This window comes from Capsicum annuum, chromosome 6 (assembly GCF_002878395.1).
Source record: "Capsicum annuum cultivar UCD-10X-F1 chromosome 6, UCD10Xv1.1, whole genome shotgun sequence".
Classification (NCBI taxonomy): domain Eukaryota; kingdom Viridiplantae; phylum Streptophyta; class Magnoliopsida; order Solanales; family Solanaceae; genus Capsicum; species Capsicum annuum.
Window position 1 is genome coordinate 1,954,826 of NC_061116.1, and position 16,934 is coordinate 1,971,759.

Genomic DNA, 16,934 nt, shown 5'->3' on the forward strand with positions numbered 1-16,934 from the left:
TTAATTCTTCTAAAAAATCTACATATATTTTGTCCCTTACCATATATTTAGAATTTCTTAATTTTAAAATTATAAAAATAATTAAATATTAATATAAAAATATTAAATATACATAACATAGAATTTTTCAATTTTTTTTTTTTGAAAAATAATCTGTCAATTATAAATACAAATGGATGTTACTTAGCAATTTCCATACAAAATTATTTCAAAAAGTTGATATTTTTTATGTACTAACGTGCCAAGCTTCCAATTAATATTTTTTCTAAAGATTTACTTCAGTAAAGTTTTAATTGATTTTAAAAGCCTATATTTAAGGTATATAATTCAAATAAGGAAATGTTTAATAAGCAAATTTCAATGAATTTTAAGTTTTATCTACTAAAAGAAATTAGGACAAAAACAATTTTATCTAAAAATGAGTGTTTTAACGAAACACAAAAAATTTAAATCACTTTTCTAACATTTTTAATATATTATAAATATAGATTTATCAAAAAATAAATATTATAAAATTATTTAAATCCATTAACACAATAATCCATCAATTGATAAGAGTAACACAGGGACTTCCTTTCCTCCATGTCTTACTCTCTTCTCTCTCACCATTTAAACCCTACCATCATTTTCTGAAGGGACTTTTGGCTCACTGGTTAGTCTTCTTGTTATTATTGAATTAATTGATTGTATGGATTTCCTATTAATTTATTGATTGTATGGGTTTTTGAGATCTGACAAGAAGGCTTTTTCTTGAAATTAGTGTTAGTGAGTTCTTGCAATGATATTCTAGCATATCATAACCGAGCACTTGTTTGGAACAAACTAACTAGTATATAGTACTACCTGATTTGTTTATTTTTTCTACTTTTCTTTGTGCTTATATGTATATATAAGTTGTGAGTTATCCTTTTTGGGGTCCTGGGGAAGTACTAGTACTGTATTAATGGTGATGGAATAGGCCATTTCTAACAAGGAGAGGATTGATGGTGTCCTGTGTTGTTCGGACTCTTCAAAAATGTCAATAGGTGCGTTCGGATTTGCCCAAACTAGTGAATTTTTGAAGAGTCCGACAAACTAAACTAGGCGGTTCGACCAAAGTGAATTCTTGTTTTGACTAATATAGTTATAACGGGTGCGGCATCGAAAGTGTAGAGTCCGCGCAACTTAGATGGTGTCCATTTGACTAATTGTAATTTGGTACATACTATTTATGAGCCTAAATGATTTCTTCCCATTTGTTTTAGCATTGGTGGACAGTGGTACGTGTTGCTGGTGGGAGGTGACAGGTATCCTATGAAATTAGTCAAGGTATGTGCAAGCTAGTTTGGGCACCACGGTTATAAAAAAAACATACTAGTTATGAGCCTAGGTGATTTCTTCTCATCTATTTTAGCCTTGGTGGACAAAGTTATCTATTATAAAAAAAAATGTATTAGTTGTGAGTTTAGGTGATTTCTTCCCATCTGTTTTAGTCTTGGTGGACAGAGTTACCTAGTACTTGTTGCTGGTGGGATGTGGCAGGTATCTCGTGAAATGTTGAGGTAGAAGTTGGTTTGGACACCACGGCTACAAAAAAAAATACTAGTTATGAGTCTAGATGATTTCTTCCCATATGTTTTAGCTTTGGTGGATAAAGTTACCTGGTACCTGTTGCTGGTGGGAGGTGGCGGGTATCCCGTGGAATTAGTCGAGGTGCGCGCAAGCTGGCCCGGACACTACGGTTATAAAAAACATACTAGTTATGAGTTTAGGTGATTTCTTCTCGTTTGTTTTAGCCTTGGTGGATAGGGCTACTTGATTCTTGCTGGTGGTGGGAGGTAGCACCCGTGGAAGTAGTTGAGGTAGAAGCTGGTCCGGAAACCACGACTGTAAAAAAAACATACTAGTTATGAGTCTGGGTGATTTCTTTCCATCTGTTCTAGCACTGGTGGACAGAGTTACCTAGTAACTGTTGCTGGTAGGAGGTGGTAGGTCCCGTGGAATTAGTTGAGGTGTACGCAAGCTGACCCGAACACCACGGTTATAAAAAAAGGAAAGAAACATACTAGTTATGAGCCTAGGTGATTTCTTCTCATTTGTTCTAACCTTGTTCAAGCCTTGATGGACAAAGTTACCTAGTACCTGTTGCTGGTGGGTGGTGGCAAGTATCCCGTGGAATTAGTTGAGGTGCGCGCAAGCTGGCCCGGACATCACGGTTATTAAGGGTTTTGAGATCCAACAAGAAGGCCTTTTTTCTTTCATTTTTACTTTGAAATTAGTTTTAGTGAGTTCTTGCAATGGTATATTAGCATATTCATAACCAACACTTGTTTGGAACAAACTAATATATAGTACCACCTGATTTGTTTCTTTTTTCTACTTTTTCTTTGTGCTTATATATATGTAAGTTGTTATTCTTATTGGTTTTTTTGGGAAGTACTAGTACTGTATTTATGGTGATGTCAATTACTTATTAAGCTTGGTTGAGTTGGGAGTGGTGGAGTTGGGAGATGGAATAGGCTATTTCTAACAAGGAGAGGATTGATTGGGTATCCATTTGACTAATTATAATTTGGTATATACTAGTTATGAGCCTAGTTGATTTCTTCTCATCTATTTTAGCCTTGATGGACAGTGTTACCTAGAGTTACCTGGTACCTGTTGTTGGTGGGAGGTGGGAGGTGGGAGGTATCCCATGAAATTAGTCGAGGTGCGTGCAAGCTGGCTCGGACGCCACGGTTATAAAAAAAACATACTAGTTGTGAGTCTAGTTGATCTCTTCCCATTTGTTTTAGCATTGGTGGACAAAGTTAACTGGTACCTGCAACAACAGGTGGGAGGTGGCAGGTATCCCGTGACATTAGTCGAGGTGTGCATGCCCGAACACCACGGTTATCAAAAAAAAAAATACTAGTTATGAGCAGCAGTATGTGTTGTGTTATGTTTGATATGAGTAACTTTCTGTAGAATTTCTTTATTATAAAGCATTCGATAAAATCGAGAAACAAGTCTCTGTTTTTTGGCGAATAGGTGTGAAAAAAGGAAGAAGATAAAGTGCAGAGGACATATGCCTTAGTGGATGTTGAAGTTCTTGAGTGAGATTGTTTCGTATTAGTTCTAAAGTTGTGATCTTTTCTGATTATGGTGAGTTTATTTATTTGGTATTACCGTTAAAATTGTGATCCTTTTATCCAATGATGGTGATGTCAATTGTTTGTTCTTTCAGTTCTCTTTAAAAGTTAGTTATTGTTGAAGTTCTTGCTGAATATGGTCTGCTTGTTATGTGGGTTTGTGATTTTCTTTGGTCCTAATGATGCTAAAGTTGTCATCTTTTTGGGTTTTGGTTTGTTGTAGTATGATTACGATTTCAATTGTTTGTTTGTTTAGGTACCTAATTTGTATGCCTATGAAATTTGATTTTTGGTGTCGGTGGAGTTGACCATACTGGAAAAAGTAAGTTGCATAAATTAATCTTTCCTCCTGTCTGAATCTGTTTGGTTTTTTTGAGTAGAATACGATTATGAAGTGTATAAGAAAAGAAGGTTTGTATGGCTTAAACACGGGCGGGGGGGTTGTTGGTGAGCTCTTTGTTAACATTTGGTATTAGGCGGGGTACTTTTTCTTTTTCTTGACGAAATCGAGCATGGTGATTGATAATTCATCATTATTAATTTGGGAAGTATTGATGATTTAGCATCTGCACACTCTAATAAGCCTTGTGTGTTGATTTGATATCATTTTGCATCTTTTGTGCTCTTCCTATATTTAACTGTATGCACATCACAAATCTTCTTGCACGCAAAGCTTGGCTATAGCTTTCTCTGTAAACTTTCAAATGCTTGTGATGGCGGATTGGGTAACGCTCTTAGGTTGTGGAATTTTGGCTTTGATTTAACTCCCCTGCCAACTTCACTAGTATGCTCCAATGATGTTGGGAGGACGAGAACATTTAGCTGATTAAGATTTGAAATCTACTGTATAGATTGTAAATCTTAGTTCTACCTAAATATCATGTTGGTTTACAGTTGTATGAGTTTTCGGACATGAAACCGGCTAAGGCTAGAGGGTGTTTCCAGTTTCGCATGTGGATTGAACAGATAACTGATGGCATTAGCGTCAACTGATATGGCTATTACGACGTCATGAGTTTACTTAGTTCTCCGGTCTTGTAGTTTTATGTTTTCACCTGCTAGTAAGGTTGATACTAGCTTGGGAGTTAGTTTCCAAATATGTTGGTGGCATGTGTGTTAACCAGGGATTAATGGCGTATAGTACATCCATTCAACCTAGAGGTTGCGTTAATGCTTTACACTTAGTAATTTGCTTACGCTCAGTGGTTTAATGGCTTGTAAAAGATATGTTGATCCTCAAGGTTTGGTTAATGGTTTACACTGAGTAGCTTGCTTACTTTCAAGTACAGTTCCCATTAAGCTTGTCGCTGAACTTTCTTAATCTCTACAACAGCAACATACCCAGCGTATTCCCACAAAGTGAGGTCTGGGGAGGGTAAAGTGTACGCAGTCCATACCATTACTATTTAAGATAGCTTCCTTGAGTCTACTTACCTTATATAATTTTTCTTCATATTATTTGCAGATCGTTAGCAAGAACAAGAACAAGAACAGAACCCTCAAGAACAAACCTCTCACTTTCTCTTTCGAAGAAAAAAGTTATCGAGTAATCTTTTCTAAACTTTCGTTCTGATTTCTCGTTTTGTCAATATGGCTATTTTGTTTCAGCATTGGTTGTCGTGTTTCTTAATATGAATTTCCAGCAAAGTTAATGTAAACAGTACCTTTTGGATTAGTTTGGCAGAGCTATGTGTGTTTACAGCTAAGTTGCTCGGACTCTCCAAGAATGTTGCTGCACATGTGTCGGATCCTCCGAAAATGCACTACTTTTGAAGGATCCGACACGTACTCAATGACATTTTCGAAGAGTCCGAGCAACATAGGTTTACAGTGAAGGAATTAGTACCATTTAAACAGTACTTTTGTTTACCTAATTTTGGTTACAATCAGTTTATGTTTGTTTCTCGTATATTATTTTGTTATTTGGTCAATAATAATGTGAATGAGAGTACCTTTTGGTCGTCAGTTTGTGCTTGTTTCTTAAGGTTTTGTTTATTTCAACATGAATAGGAGCGTGAATAATCTAGACCATGGTTGGATGTATGGTAGGTCGGATGGCCGACGGGCTGTAAACTCTAGTTTCGTAACCGGTGTGGATGAAATTTATCCAATTAGCATTTTCTCAACAAAATCGAATGAGTCGTAACAAAGTTAGATGTTCATGTAACAAATGTCAAATGGTCAAAAATAGGCTTTAATTGATTTTTTGCAGTCGCATTGCTATGCCAAGTGACCGGAAATGGGTAATTTATCTCAGTTGAAAGTTGTTGTTGTTGGGTGGGGGGTTGGGTAGGGAGATAGGACCACTGCATAGTTTGAGTGCCTTATTGGGAATAAGGTACAAGTTCCGCGGGGTGTGTGTGTATTACCTCAAATGGAATTAGAGTTTCCATATGACCCTATTGTTGCGTTTTGTTTTTTGCAGGTTGTTGATCGACCTTTCAGAAGAATCAGTAGATGATTACTTTCTAGTTCAGTTCCCTGTGCAGTAGAATTTCGGAGATGAGTTTGATATCACGACTGAGGCATCATTTGCCCGGTGTACTCTTGAGACAATCTGTTCCATCCAATGTGTCCGACTCCTGTTTCGTTACCTCATCTGTGTTTACTCGACACTTCGCTCAGCCTGCTAGGAAAGAGGAAGAGGAGGAGGAGGAAGTAGTCGAGATTGACCAGAGAAAGCTTCCAGCTGATTACGATCCTGCAAATTTTGATCCTACCGAGCATCGTAGTCCTCCATCAGATAGGGTATGGAAGCTCGTGGACGAAGTTTCAGGACTTACATTGGTTGAAGTTGCAGAACTGTCTTCGATTATCATGAAGAAGTTGGGTATGACCGAGCAACCAATGGTCGGTGTTATGAAAGCCGGGGCTGCTGGATTGGCGGCAGCAGCTATGAAGGGACCAGAAGCAGCTAAGGAGGAAAAGAAACCGGAGAAAACTGTTTTTGAACTTAAACTGGAGTCCTACGAGTCTGCTCAAAAGATAAAGATAATCAAAGAGGTTCGTAGTTTTACTGATTTGGGACTCAAGGAAGCGAAGGACTTAGTCGAGAAAACTCCTGCCGTTTTCAAGAAGGGAGTATCAAAGGAAGAAGGCGAACAAATAATTGAAAAAATGAAAGCCGTTGGAGCAAAAGTTGTCATGGAATGACGATGAACCAAACATCTCGTCTCATATCAGGTTCATCCTAAAGCATTTTGCAACTCGATTATATTTCGTTCAGCTTTATGCAGTTTTTGTAGTCGGCTTTTCATTCCTTCTCCAAAACTACTCGGTGTGGCTCACGAATAATCTTGTCCATCGTGTTTGATTACATGCTTAGCTGAAGATGAACGCGATTTAGTTGAAGTCTATTGTTCTTTGATTCTACTGTGCTGTTTACGATTCTTTTCTTATCGATAGTTGATTTGGAAGGAACTGTGTTCTTACTGTGCTCGTTGCATCTAATATACGCGAGGGACATGGACTTCCCTCTCTTGCTTCAATATGTTCTAATGCAGATCCTTATGCACATACAATGACCAAGTGCAGAACATTTACGAATGTTGTATCGACTGATTTAAAATTCTGAATCCGTTTCTGATCATTCCTTCTTTCATGAGTTATATATAGAATTGAAGGTCAAATTACAAGGGGGAGAGCATAAATAGATCACATACAAGGACCAAGTGCATAACATTTACGAATGTTATATCTGACTGATTTAAAATTCTGAATTCGTTTCTGATCATTATGAAGAGGCCCTCGAAGCCTCCGGAGGCAATGGAATTCTTGGGAAGATGGGTTGAAACTAACTTCTTGCCCGTCTTCTAAGTAGCTCGGTGTATTAAAGATCCGCTATATGCAAGGTCTAGAGAAGGGTCGAACAACAAAGTTCAATCGTTTGAATTCTTATCCTGTATTTCTACTAGAGCTTGTTTCCACGACTTAAACTTGTGATTTAATGATCACATGACAACAATTGGTTAATCAAATGCTCTCTATGTTTCAAATAGAATGACTTATTTTGATTTGAAACGAAATTTAAAAAAATAAAGAAGACTCTTAATTTTTGTGGTCTTAAATTGAAATTACATCAAATATATCAAAATGTTTTTTTCACCTTATGGTCTTAAACTTGCCACGTGAAAATTTGAAATAAGAGTATCGTTAAAAGGTAGGGTGATTCTGTTTTAAACGGACTTCTCTAAAAAGTACGATTTGGGACATTATATCATGATTTGAAAATTTTTTAAATACAAAAATTGGCCAATAAGTTTATATATTGTAAAAGAGCTCCATCATTTTTTTTTGGTTCTCATCTAGTGTCCGGTGCCCGCATTGGGTCCATAAATGTGGCAGCGCTCCCAACACCCCATCATTATTACTCGTATCAATCTTTAAAACATTTATAAATCATATAAGTATAACTCTGACCAACATAATCTTTTTTTGTATTTCAAGTTGCGACAAAAAAAATTGATCGACTCTGAGCGCTGCATTTTTTTTTTTATTGTTGTATGTGATATTCCTAAGAAGAAGAAGATGACGATTCTTTCCGTATTTAATCAAACACGATCACATGAAAATGAATTATCCATGATACTAAAGTAATTTTAATTAACTAAAGGTGCTTAAAATGTTTAAACTGTTCTAATTGTTAAAGTATGTAATGAAAATTAGCCTAACTGATAACTAGTAACTACCACCAATCAAGTAAACTTGAATGAACCTATATAAAATGTCATGTTCATTTTTTTTCTTAGTTTTACTCAATTTTTTCTTAGTTTATGTGAAAATACTATTATGAAAAGGACATAATAGTGATTTTCAAAGTTTCAATGAAAACAATTTTTGCTTTAAAAAAATATAAAGCATATTACTCCGTCTGTCTCAATTAATATGAGTTAATTTGACTTGCCACAGAATTTTAAAAAGAAAAAAAGATTTTTAAAATTTATTGTCTAAAATAAGTTACAGATATTCGTAAGGCTATAAATTATTTCACTAAAGAAAAAATAAATATTTTAAAGTTACATTATTACTAATGACTAAAAATTGGATGATAAGGCTAAATATAAAGTAGGGAAAAAACATCGTTTTCACCTCAAACTATAGTCGAAAAGTCAAATCCATACCTAAATTATATAAGTGACCTATTACACATCTTAACTATAAAAAAGTGATACTTTTTACACCCTTTCAGGCATTACACCACTTGCATATGGTGTGGTGTTTTACACGCGCTGCCACGTGAGCACCACGTCAGCATAATTCGAAAAAATAAGGAAAAAGACATCGTTTCCACCCAAAACTATAGTCGAAAAGTCGAATCTACACCTAAACTATATAAGTGACCTATTACACACCTTAACTATAAAAAAGTGATACTTTTTACACCCTGTCAGGCATTACACCACTTTCATATGGTGTGGTGTTTTACATGCGCTGCCACGTCAGCATAATCCGAAAAAATAATAAATTTATTATTTTCATAATTTTTTCTTTTTTCTTTTTAATTTAATTTTTTCCCTTCTTCTTCAATGTCTAAAACCTCCATTGTTGTCAATGTCCAAAACCTCCATTACACCATATTCACCACCATAAACTTTATCCCACCAACAAAATTACCATCACAATTAATTTCTTCTAACATTATTCTTCATCCGTAACCCATCGTCTTTTCTTAAAAAAAAATAAAAAAATTCTCAGCTACAATGGCCATTATTGTTTCAAAAAATGGCCACTCGACTGTTGGCCTCTGTGTTTTAAATGGTAATGACCAACACATTTCCGTACTTTTTCTATTTGTTTTTTCAGTTATAATTTTAAAAACAAACAAACTAATATGGTAGCAAGCTCCATTTTTGGATGGATTAATAATTAACAGACAGAGAGGAGAAAGTTGGCGATGAATCCGACTTTTTCGAAGAGAATTCACCGGAAAACATCCTTGCTACAAAGTTTTATATATATTTTTTTTTATAAAATTTGATTTTGCCCGTTTAAACATCAAATACATTTTAATTTTGTTTATTGTGCAATTGACATTGATTCGATGAAGGTGGAGGATGAATTGTGTTATTTGGGGATGGGGTTGGAATTTAGAGGTAGGGTGATGAAGAAACTGTGTTGGTTGGGGTGGGGGTGATGAAGAAGAAGATGGTTTGAAAATGGGGTTGGAGTTTCGGGGTGGGGGTGAAGAAGAAAATGATGGTTTGGGGGTGGGAGGTGATGAAGAAGATGATTGTTTTGGGGTGGGGGTGAGGAGATGGATGCTGGGAGTTGGGGGAGGAGTATTTTAATTTTTTTAATTTTTTTTTCATTAATTTTTAATTTAAATGCGCCAATTTTTATTTAAATAATTATGTATTTTCCACGACAGATCTAGGGAGTAAAAAGTATCACTTTTTTTATAGTTAAGGTGTGTAATAGGTCACTTATATAGTTTAGGCGTGGATTCGACTTTTCGACTATAGTTTGGGGTGGAAATGATGTCTTTTTCCTTAATGTTTTTAGCCATTTACTTTTGTTATTTAATAGGCTGGACGCGCCTAAAATAAGTGTAATATACGCGCCTTAGAATGGGGGTGGCGGGGAGGTAATAATATCACTTTTATATAGTTAATGTGTGTAATAAGTCACTTATATTGTTTAAGTGTGGCTTCGACTTTTCTTATATAGTATGGGGTGATGATGTCTTTTCCCTATAAAGTATAATAAAGAGCAAATGTAATCAGGTAGAAGTAAAAATTTGACCCTTTCTCCAAAAAGAATGAATGAATCAGATAAAAATTTCAAGAAACTTTTTGAATTTTTTTGATTTTTTTTAAAAATAATTAATCAGGTACTTCTCATATTTCGTGAATAGTTGGGTGGGTTATTAAAACTAAGAGGAAGAAAACAAAGAAAAAAAACAATTACAAAAAGAAACAGAGAACACTGTAAATGCACACGAGCGCGCTACGTAGAAAATAAAGTAAAGATCGACATGCAAGATGAATTAACAATCCAACGATAAATATATACTCAAAGTTCGATGATAAGGGTAAATAAATCCCAAAAATATAATGAAGAGAAAATATAATCTTTTTGAAAAGTACAACAACAACTTTGACCCTTTTTTCAAAATAAAATAAAATAAAATAAAATGAATGAATATAGTAAAATACTCTAGAAATTCTTTAATTTTTTTTATTTTTTGTAAAATAAAAAAAAAAGTGATCAATCAAATACTTCTCACATTTCATGCATGGTTGGGTGTACTGTTGCAATTGAGAGGAAGAAAACAAAGAAAAAAGAGCCGTTACAAAAAAAAAAAAAAGTACATTGCAAATGCATCTGAGCGCGCCACATAGAAAATAACGTGCTTGCATGTAAGAAGAATAAGCAAATATATTATTTAAGTTGGGTGATAAGGACAAATATATCAAAAAAATAAAACGATGAAGAGCAAATATAATTTTTTTGAGAAGTACAAAAATAAATTGGTTTCATTAAAAAAAAAAAAAGAACGAATGATCTTAAAGAATGAATGATCTTGTAAAATTCTCAAGAAGTTTTTCGATTTATTTAAAAATAGATGACTAATCAGGTGCGTCTCACGTTATGTGAATAGTTGAGCTATAAAAGAATTTCTAAAAAAATATTTCAAAAATTAAATTTTAGATTCTAGATTCACTGATACTAGGATAAAAATATGTATCACATGATGTTTAAACAAAATCATGTAAAATTGCTAAAAAATTATGTACAAAACACATATTATACATTTATCGATTCTATGTAATTTAATGCATAACCCTCTTTCCCTACTTTTGCGGGTACTGAAACGGAGAAAGCAAAAAAAAAGAACGGTCATAAAAAAAAATCACGTGGGCACGCGCCACGTAGGAAAAAAATATGGGGACGACGAGCAATTAACAATTCAAGAATAAATATGTGTATAAGTTGGATGATAAGGGCAAATATATATATATAAAAAATATAATTAAAAGAAAATCTACTAATATTTTTTTGAAAAGTATAAGAACAAATTTGAATCTTTTCTAAAAAAAAACGAACGAATCTTGTAGAATTTTCAAGAAAGTATTCAAAAATAAATAATTAATCAAATGCTCTCACATTTCACTTAGTATTTTGTCTAGATTTTTTTATAATTTTGTTTAGATTCTTATCAAGTAAAAGTGCATATTTTATGTAGCTTTTAACACAATAATTAATCAGGTGCTTCTTACGTGAATAGTTGAAAATTAAAAAAGTTATTAATAGTTGATACTTTAAAGATTCTTTTAAACCACTTTGTTGAAACCTAATTTACTAGGATAAAATATTTACTTTATTTGTGCATGATATTTACACTAAATCATGTAAATTTGATATTGTTAAAAGAATTTATGTACAAAACACGTATTATACATTTATCGGTCCCATTTATTTTAATGCATAACTCACTTCTTGTTCAAATAAAAAAGATTTCCAATTAAATGCTCCCATTTCATCAAACTTGGCTCTTTTATCATCCTTTGGTGGATACTGAAAGAAAGAAAACAAAGAAAAGAATGGTTACAGAAAGACAGACCATGAAAACTTTACGTGGGCGTGCCACGTAGAAGGTACACTAAAAATGCATTGAAAATTGGGTGGAAGAAAACAAAAAGAAAAGAACGGTTACAAAAAAAAAGAAAATAAATTAAAAATGCACGTGAGCACGCCACATATGAAATAAAGTGATGACATGTAAGAAGAATAAATAATTTAGAAATATATTTTTAAAGTTGGATGATAATGATAAATATAATTTTTTTGAGAAGTACAAAAACAAATTTGTTTCCTAAAAAAGAAAAAGAACGAATGATCTTGTAAAATTTCCAAGAAATTCTTCGTTTTGTTTTAAAAACAAATGATTAATCAGGTGCTTCTCACGTTTCGTGAATAGTTGACTTATAAAAGAATATCTAGAAAAATATTTTGAGAATTAAATTTTAAATTTTAGATTCGCTGACACTAGGATAAAATACGTATCACATGATGTTTACATTAAATTATGTAAATTGCTAAAAAAATTATGTACAAAACACATATTATGCATTTATCGATTCTATGTATTTAATGCATACCCCCCTTTCCCTACTTTGGAGGGTGCTGGGTCGGAGAAAACAAAGAAAAAAGAACTGTTATAGAAAAAAAAAAGAAAACAAAAAATTCACGTGGGCATGCGCCATGTAGGAAAAAAATTATAGGGACGACAAGAGGAATTAACAATTCAAGGATAAATATGTGTGTAAAGATTTCGTGCATTTTTTAACACAAAATAATTAATCAGGTGCTTCTTACGTTTCGTGAATAATTAGATATTAGAAAAATATTCAAACTCTTTTGTTAATAGTTGAAACTTTAAAGATTCTTTTAAACCACTTTGTTGAAACCTCATTACGAGGATAAAATACTTATCTTATCCGTGCTCGATGTTTACACTAAGTCTATAAATTTAATATTGTTAAAAGAATTTATGTATAAAACACATATTATATATTTATCGGTTCTATTTACTTTAATTTAATGCATAACTCAATTCTTGGTCAAATCAAAAAGATTGTAGACTGAATACTCCTACTTCATCATGCGTGACTTTTTATCATACTTTGACAGGTACTGAGAGGAAGAAAACAAAAAAAAGAACGGTTACAGAAAGAAAGAATATGAAAAGTTCACGTGAGCGTGCCACGTTTGAAGTAAAGGTGATTGAGAAGAGGAATTAACAATTTATGGATAAATATGTACTCAAAGTTCGATGATAAAGGTAAATAATTATCTTATCCGTGCTCGATATTTGCACTAAATCATGTAAATTTAATACTGTTAAAATGATTTATGTACAAAACAGATATTATACATTTATCGGTTTTATTTATTTTAATGCATAACCCTTTTTGGGGTTAAGTCAAAAAGATTGCCGATCGAATGCTACTGCTTCATCACGCTTAGCCCTTTACCATACTTTGGCGGGTACTGAAAGAAGGAAAACAAAGAAAAGAACGATTAAAAAAAAAGAATATTAAAAATTAACGTGAGTGTGCCACATAGAAGGTCACTAAAAATTGGGTGGAAGAAAACAAAGGAAAAGAACAGTTACAAAAAGAAAAAAAGTACAGTAAAAATACACGTGAGCGCGCCACGTAAAAAATAATGTAATGACATGTAAGAAGAATTAACAATTCAGAAATATACTCTTTTGGATGATAAGGAAAAAAATATCCAAAAAATAAAATATATAATGAGTAGCAAATATAATTTTTTTAGTAGTACAAAAACAAATTTGACCCTTTCCTAGAAAAAGAACGAATAATCTTATAAAATTTCCAAGAAATTCTTCAAATCGTTTAAAAAACAAATGATTAATCAGGTGCTCTTACGTTTTGTGAATAGATGAGCTATAAAAGAATATCCAGAAAAGCATTTCGAGAATCAAATTTTAAATTCTAGATTCACTGATACTAGGATAAAATACGTATCACATGATGTCTACACTAAATCATGTAAATTGCTAAAAAAATTATGTCCCAAATACATATTATGCATTGCTAAAAAATTATGTCCCAAATACATATTATGCATATATCAGTTCTATGTAATTTAATACATAACCCTCTTTCCCTACTTTGGCGGGTACTGAGATGGAGAAAACAAAGAAAAAAGAACTGTTATAAAAAAAAATCATGTGGGCACACGCCACGTTGGAAAAAATATGGAGACGATAAGAGGAATTAACAATTCAAGGATAAATATGTGTGTAAAGATTTTGTGCAATTTTTAACACAAAATAATTAATTAGGTGCTTCTTACATTTTGTGAATAATTGAACATTAATAAATATTCAAAATTCTTTTGTTAATAGTTCAGACTTTAATTTAAATTTTTCTTCTTTGTGTAAACAACAGAAATCCCATGTAATATGAAAGTATTTATATAAAATCCCTTTAGGTTTTCTCTCTCTCGATTTTACTAAATATACTCATACATTCATTGCTTTGTTATACATTCGTCTGATGTATGATAAAATTATTTTTCCTACAATTAAGGAAAGAGAAATCAAAAAATATATTCCTATTCCTTAAATTACGACATTAAATACTTAATTAAGTAGTATATGAGTTAATATAGGAACTGAAATTTAAATTTCAAAAATAACTCCTAAACATTACTATTAGTATTCATCATTGTTGGAATACGGTTTTGAGGGAAAAAAAATCGGCTTCTTCTTTCTTTCATCACTGTTGAAACACGTTTTTGAGAAAAGAAATAGTTGGCTTCTTTCCTGATTTCTGAAAGAAAAAAATGAATATCCCCATATTGTTGCGTCATTCCGGTGTCTGAGAGTCAGAAATCAGTTATAAATCATACAAAAGTGATGCCATTATTGTTTCTGAAAGTATTAACTTTCTGAAATTGGTTGCGACGATAGCGATGGAATTAAATGTTGACGATGTTCGAAAAGAAATTGAAATTAAATACATCGCTGATGGTAATTCTTCTCCAATTATAATAAGGAATGATAATGACGTGAAGGTTTACATAATTTTTTTTTTTATTATACTCCATTCCTTAATTCACTTAAAATCAATATGAACATCCCCATATCAATACCGGAGATGAAAAAACATACTGCAGCATGCTCGCCGGGGATACAATTAAGGCTGCTTTTAAGGATTATGAAACGAAGAAGGTGGCAAAATTCAGTGACCATTCAAGAAATGCATGCGACTGATGATTGATATACTAGTTGAAGAAATACAAGGCTGGATTTCGTACAAGGAACTCCATCATAAGAGTGACAATAAGGTATATGTGTATGTAGGATCCCTTGGATTCTCATTAGTGTAAAATTAGCTCATAAATTAATTTGTAACATAAATCGTGAACAATTAAGTTGCATTTTTCATTTTGTTTTATGTGTATGATTATAGATTATACGTTAGTGTAAATGTATGATACATTCACAAAGTATTAAATGTAAAATTCCTGAACCGTATGTTAATAATGTATGATATTGTATTATACTTTGTACATATGTATGATATTAATTATTTTTGTTATTTTCTCTCAAGTCTTGAACGTATAACAACATGCATGATGTTATATAATACATAAATTTAAACGTATGAGACACCTGTTCAATGTATCATTATCATATAATATAATTTACCTACTGTTAAACACAATGTGTTGATATACAATAACACATTAAAGTGTAATTTTTTTATACGTTATATATAATAAATGTAAAGCAAACTCATTAATTACCAAACTATATAGTAACAGTACAATATAGTGTAATTTATTGCAAAACAATTCTTCAAGAAGATATATATGTATAGGAACAATAAGGACATCCATACAATTTGAAGATAGCAACAAACTAATATTATACAAACCGAAGACATTTACAAATGTAAATTAACATCCAATAAGAATCATTGTAACTGTTTAACATCAATAACAAAAATAAAAATTAGATGTTTCAATCCCGACTATTATAAAAAAGTGCTACTCTAAAGTAACAATTGCACTTTCATCAATTGTTTGGAGAAAACTATTCCTTGGTTGAGGAGGATCGTCATTATCACTTGTGGACCCTTCGTTGTCCTTTGTCACTCCGTAATGCCATAATAATGAAGTATAGCGTGCACGTTGACTTCCAGCATCAAAACCACATGAATGCACTTGCTTCCTTTCACTTAATATTTCTACATAGGCAGCAACAAAAACACCACAATCTCTGATTTGAAAAAAAAAATGATGAAGTAACAATCCGTTCAATAATTATAACATCGTTATATATGTAAAAAAAATTACTTACAAACTATCAGACGTTTGCCGTGGTATGTTTTGAATGTATTCAACATCAAATGAGTTTTGATTTGAACCGATACTTTGTCAGTACTGTATTTCATGCCGTTAAAAATAAACAAACTCAAATTCATAGAGAAAAAAGGTTACAGCAAACTGATACGTATAAAAATGACATTATACAACATTTGCACATGTATGTGGACATATTATACATTTAATAATAGTATGAAGAAATGTATAATATCATACAATACATATTAAGAATTAACTTTCAACATGTCTGGCCTATAAGCTTATCATAATGTATAATTTTACCTTATACAAATAGCAGACATTCAAAAAGTATAAGGTATTCAATATGCAAACATTATACAATCATCATACATTCACAAAATCAAAGATATGCACAATATCATAATGTACAAATAATCAGAATGTATAATGTGACATTATACAAACGTCATACATTCACCAAGTCAAAGGTTTGCACATATCATAATGTATAAATAATCAGAATGTATAATGTGACATTATACAATCTGCAGACATACACAAAGTAAAAGATATGCACAATATCATAATGTATAAATAATCAGAATGTATAACGTGACATTATACGATCATCATACATTCACAAAGTAAATGGTATTCAATATGCAGACATTCACAAAGTAAAAGGTATGCCCAATATCATAATGTATATAAGATCAGAATGTATAATGTGACATTATACAATCTGCATACATTCACAAATTAAATGGTATTCAATATTCATGTTCCTTTTCAAGTACAATATCCCTCAAAAATACCTCTTCAATTTTCGTTTCATCAATCGCTCCAACATCCAATCCAAGAAGCACTTCGTACAAGGTGCTCACCTCCTCTCTCAAGCCAAATCCGTCGCCGCAGCAAAACACCTAGCATCAACATCAACTTCTTCTTCGTCATCTTATGCCCTCACTAAATTAGCAGAAGAGCAAGCCGATTTAG

General features: G+C 32.4%; 1 protein-coding gene across 13 annotated transcripts; it reads left to right on the top strand.

The window, feature by feature from the left end:
• The first annotated feature begins 507 nt into the window (after nucleotides 1-507).
• On the top strand, nucleotides 508-6,598 carry LOC107873720 (50S ribosomal protein L7/L12). 13 transcript variants are annotated; one of them, XM_047413414.1, is made up of 5 exons: nucleotides 540-652; nucleotides 3,367-3,432; nucleotides 4,400-4,492; nucleotides 4,576-4,648; nucleotides 5,536-6,598. In XM_047413414.1, exon 5 carries the CDS (start codon nucleotides 5,613-5,615, stop codon nucleotides 6,261-6,263), a length of 651 nt encoding a protein of 216 aa, XP_047269370.1. In that variant the 5' UTR covers nucleotides 540-652; nucleotides 3,367-3,432; nucleotides 4,400-4,492; nucleotides 4,576-4,648; nucleotides 5,536-5,612; the 3' UTR covers nucleotides 6,264-6,598. The 13 variants fall into 13 exon arrangements, with proteins under 13 accessions (XP_016576147.1, XP_016576149.1, XP_047269370.1 ...); XM_047413413.1 differs by lacking the exon at nucleotides 4,400-4,492 and adding an exon at nucleotides 3,010-3,123 and having other exon boundaries at nucleotides 542-652; XM_016720660.2 differs by lacking the exon at nucleotides 4,400-4,492 and adding an exon at nucleotides 3,010-3,123 and having other exon boundaries at nucleotides 542-652; nucleotides 4,576-4,656; nucleotides 5,536-6,530.
• The last annotated feature ends 10,336 nt before the right edge of the window (nucleotides 6,599-16,934 follow it).

What these genes read in the sequence shown, in the direction of transcription:
- LOC107873720 (XM_016720661.2), top strand. Translation starts at nt 5,613, where the DNA reads ATGAGTTTGATATCACGACTGAGGCATCATTTGCCCGGTGTACTCTTG.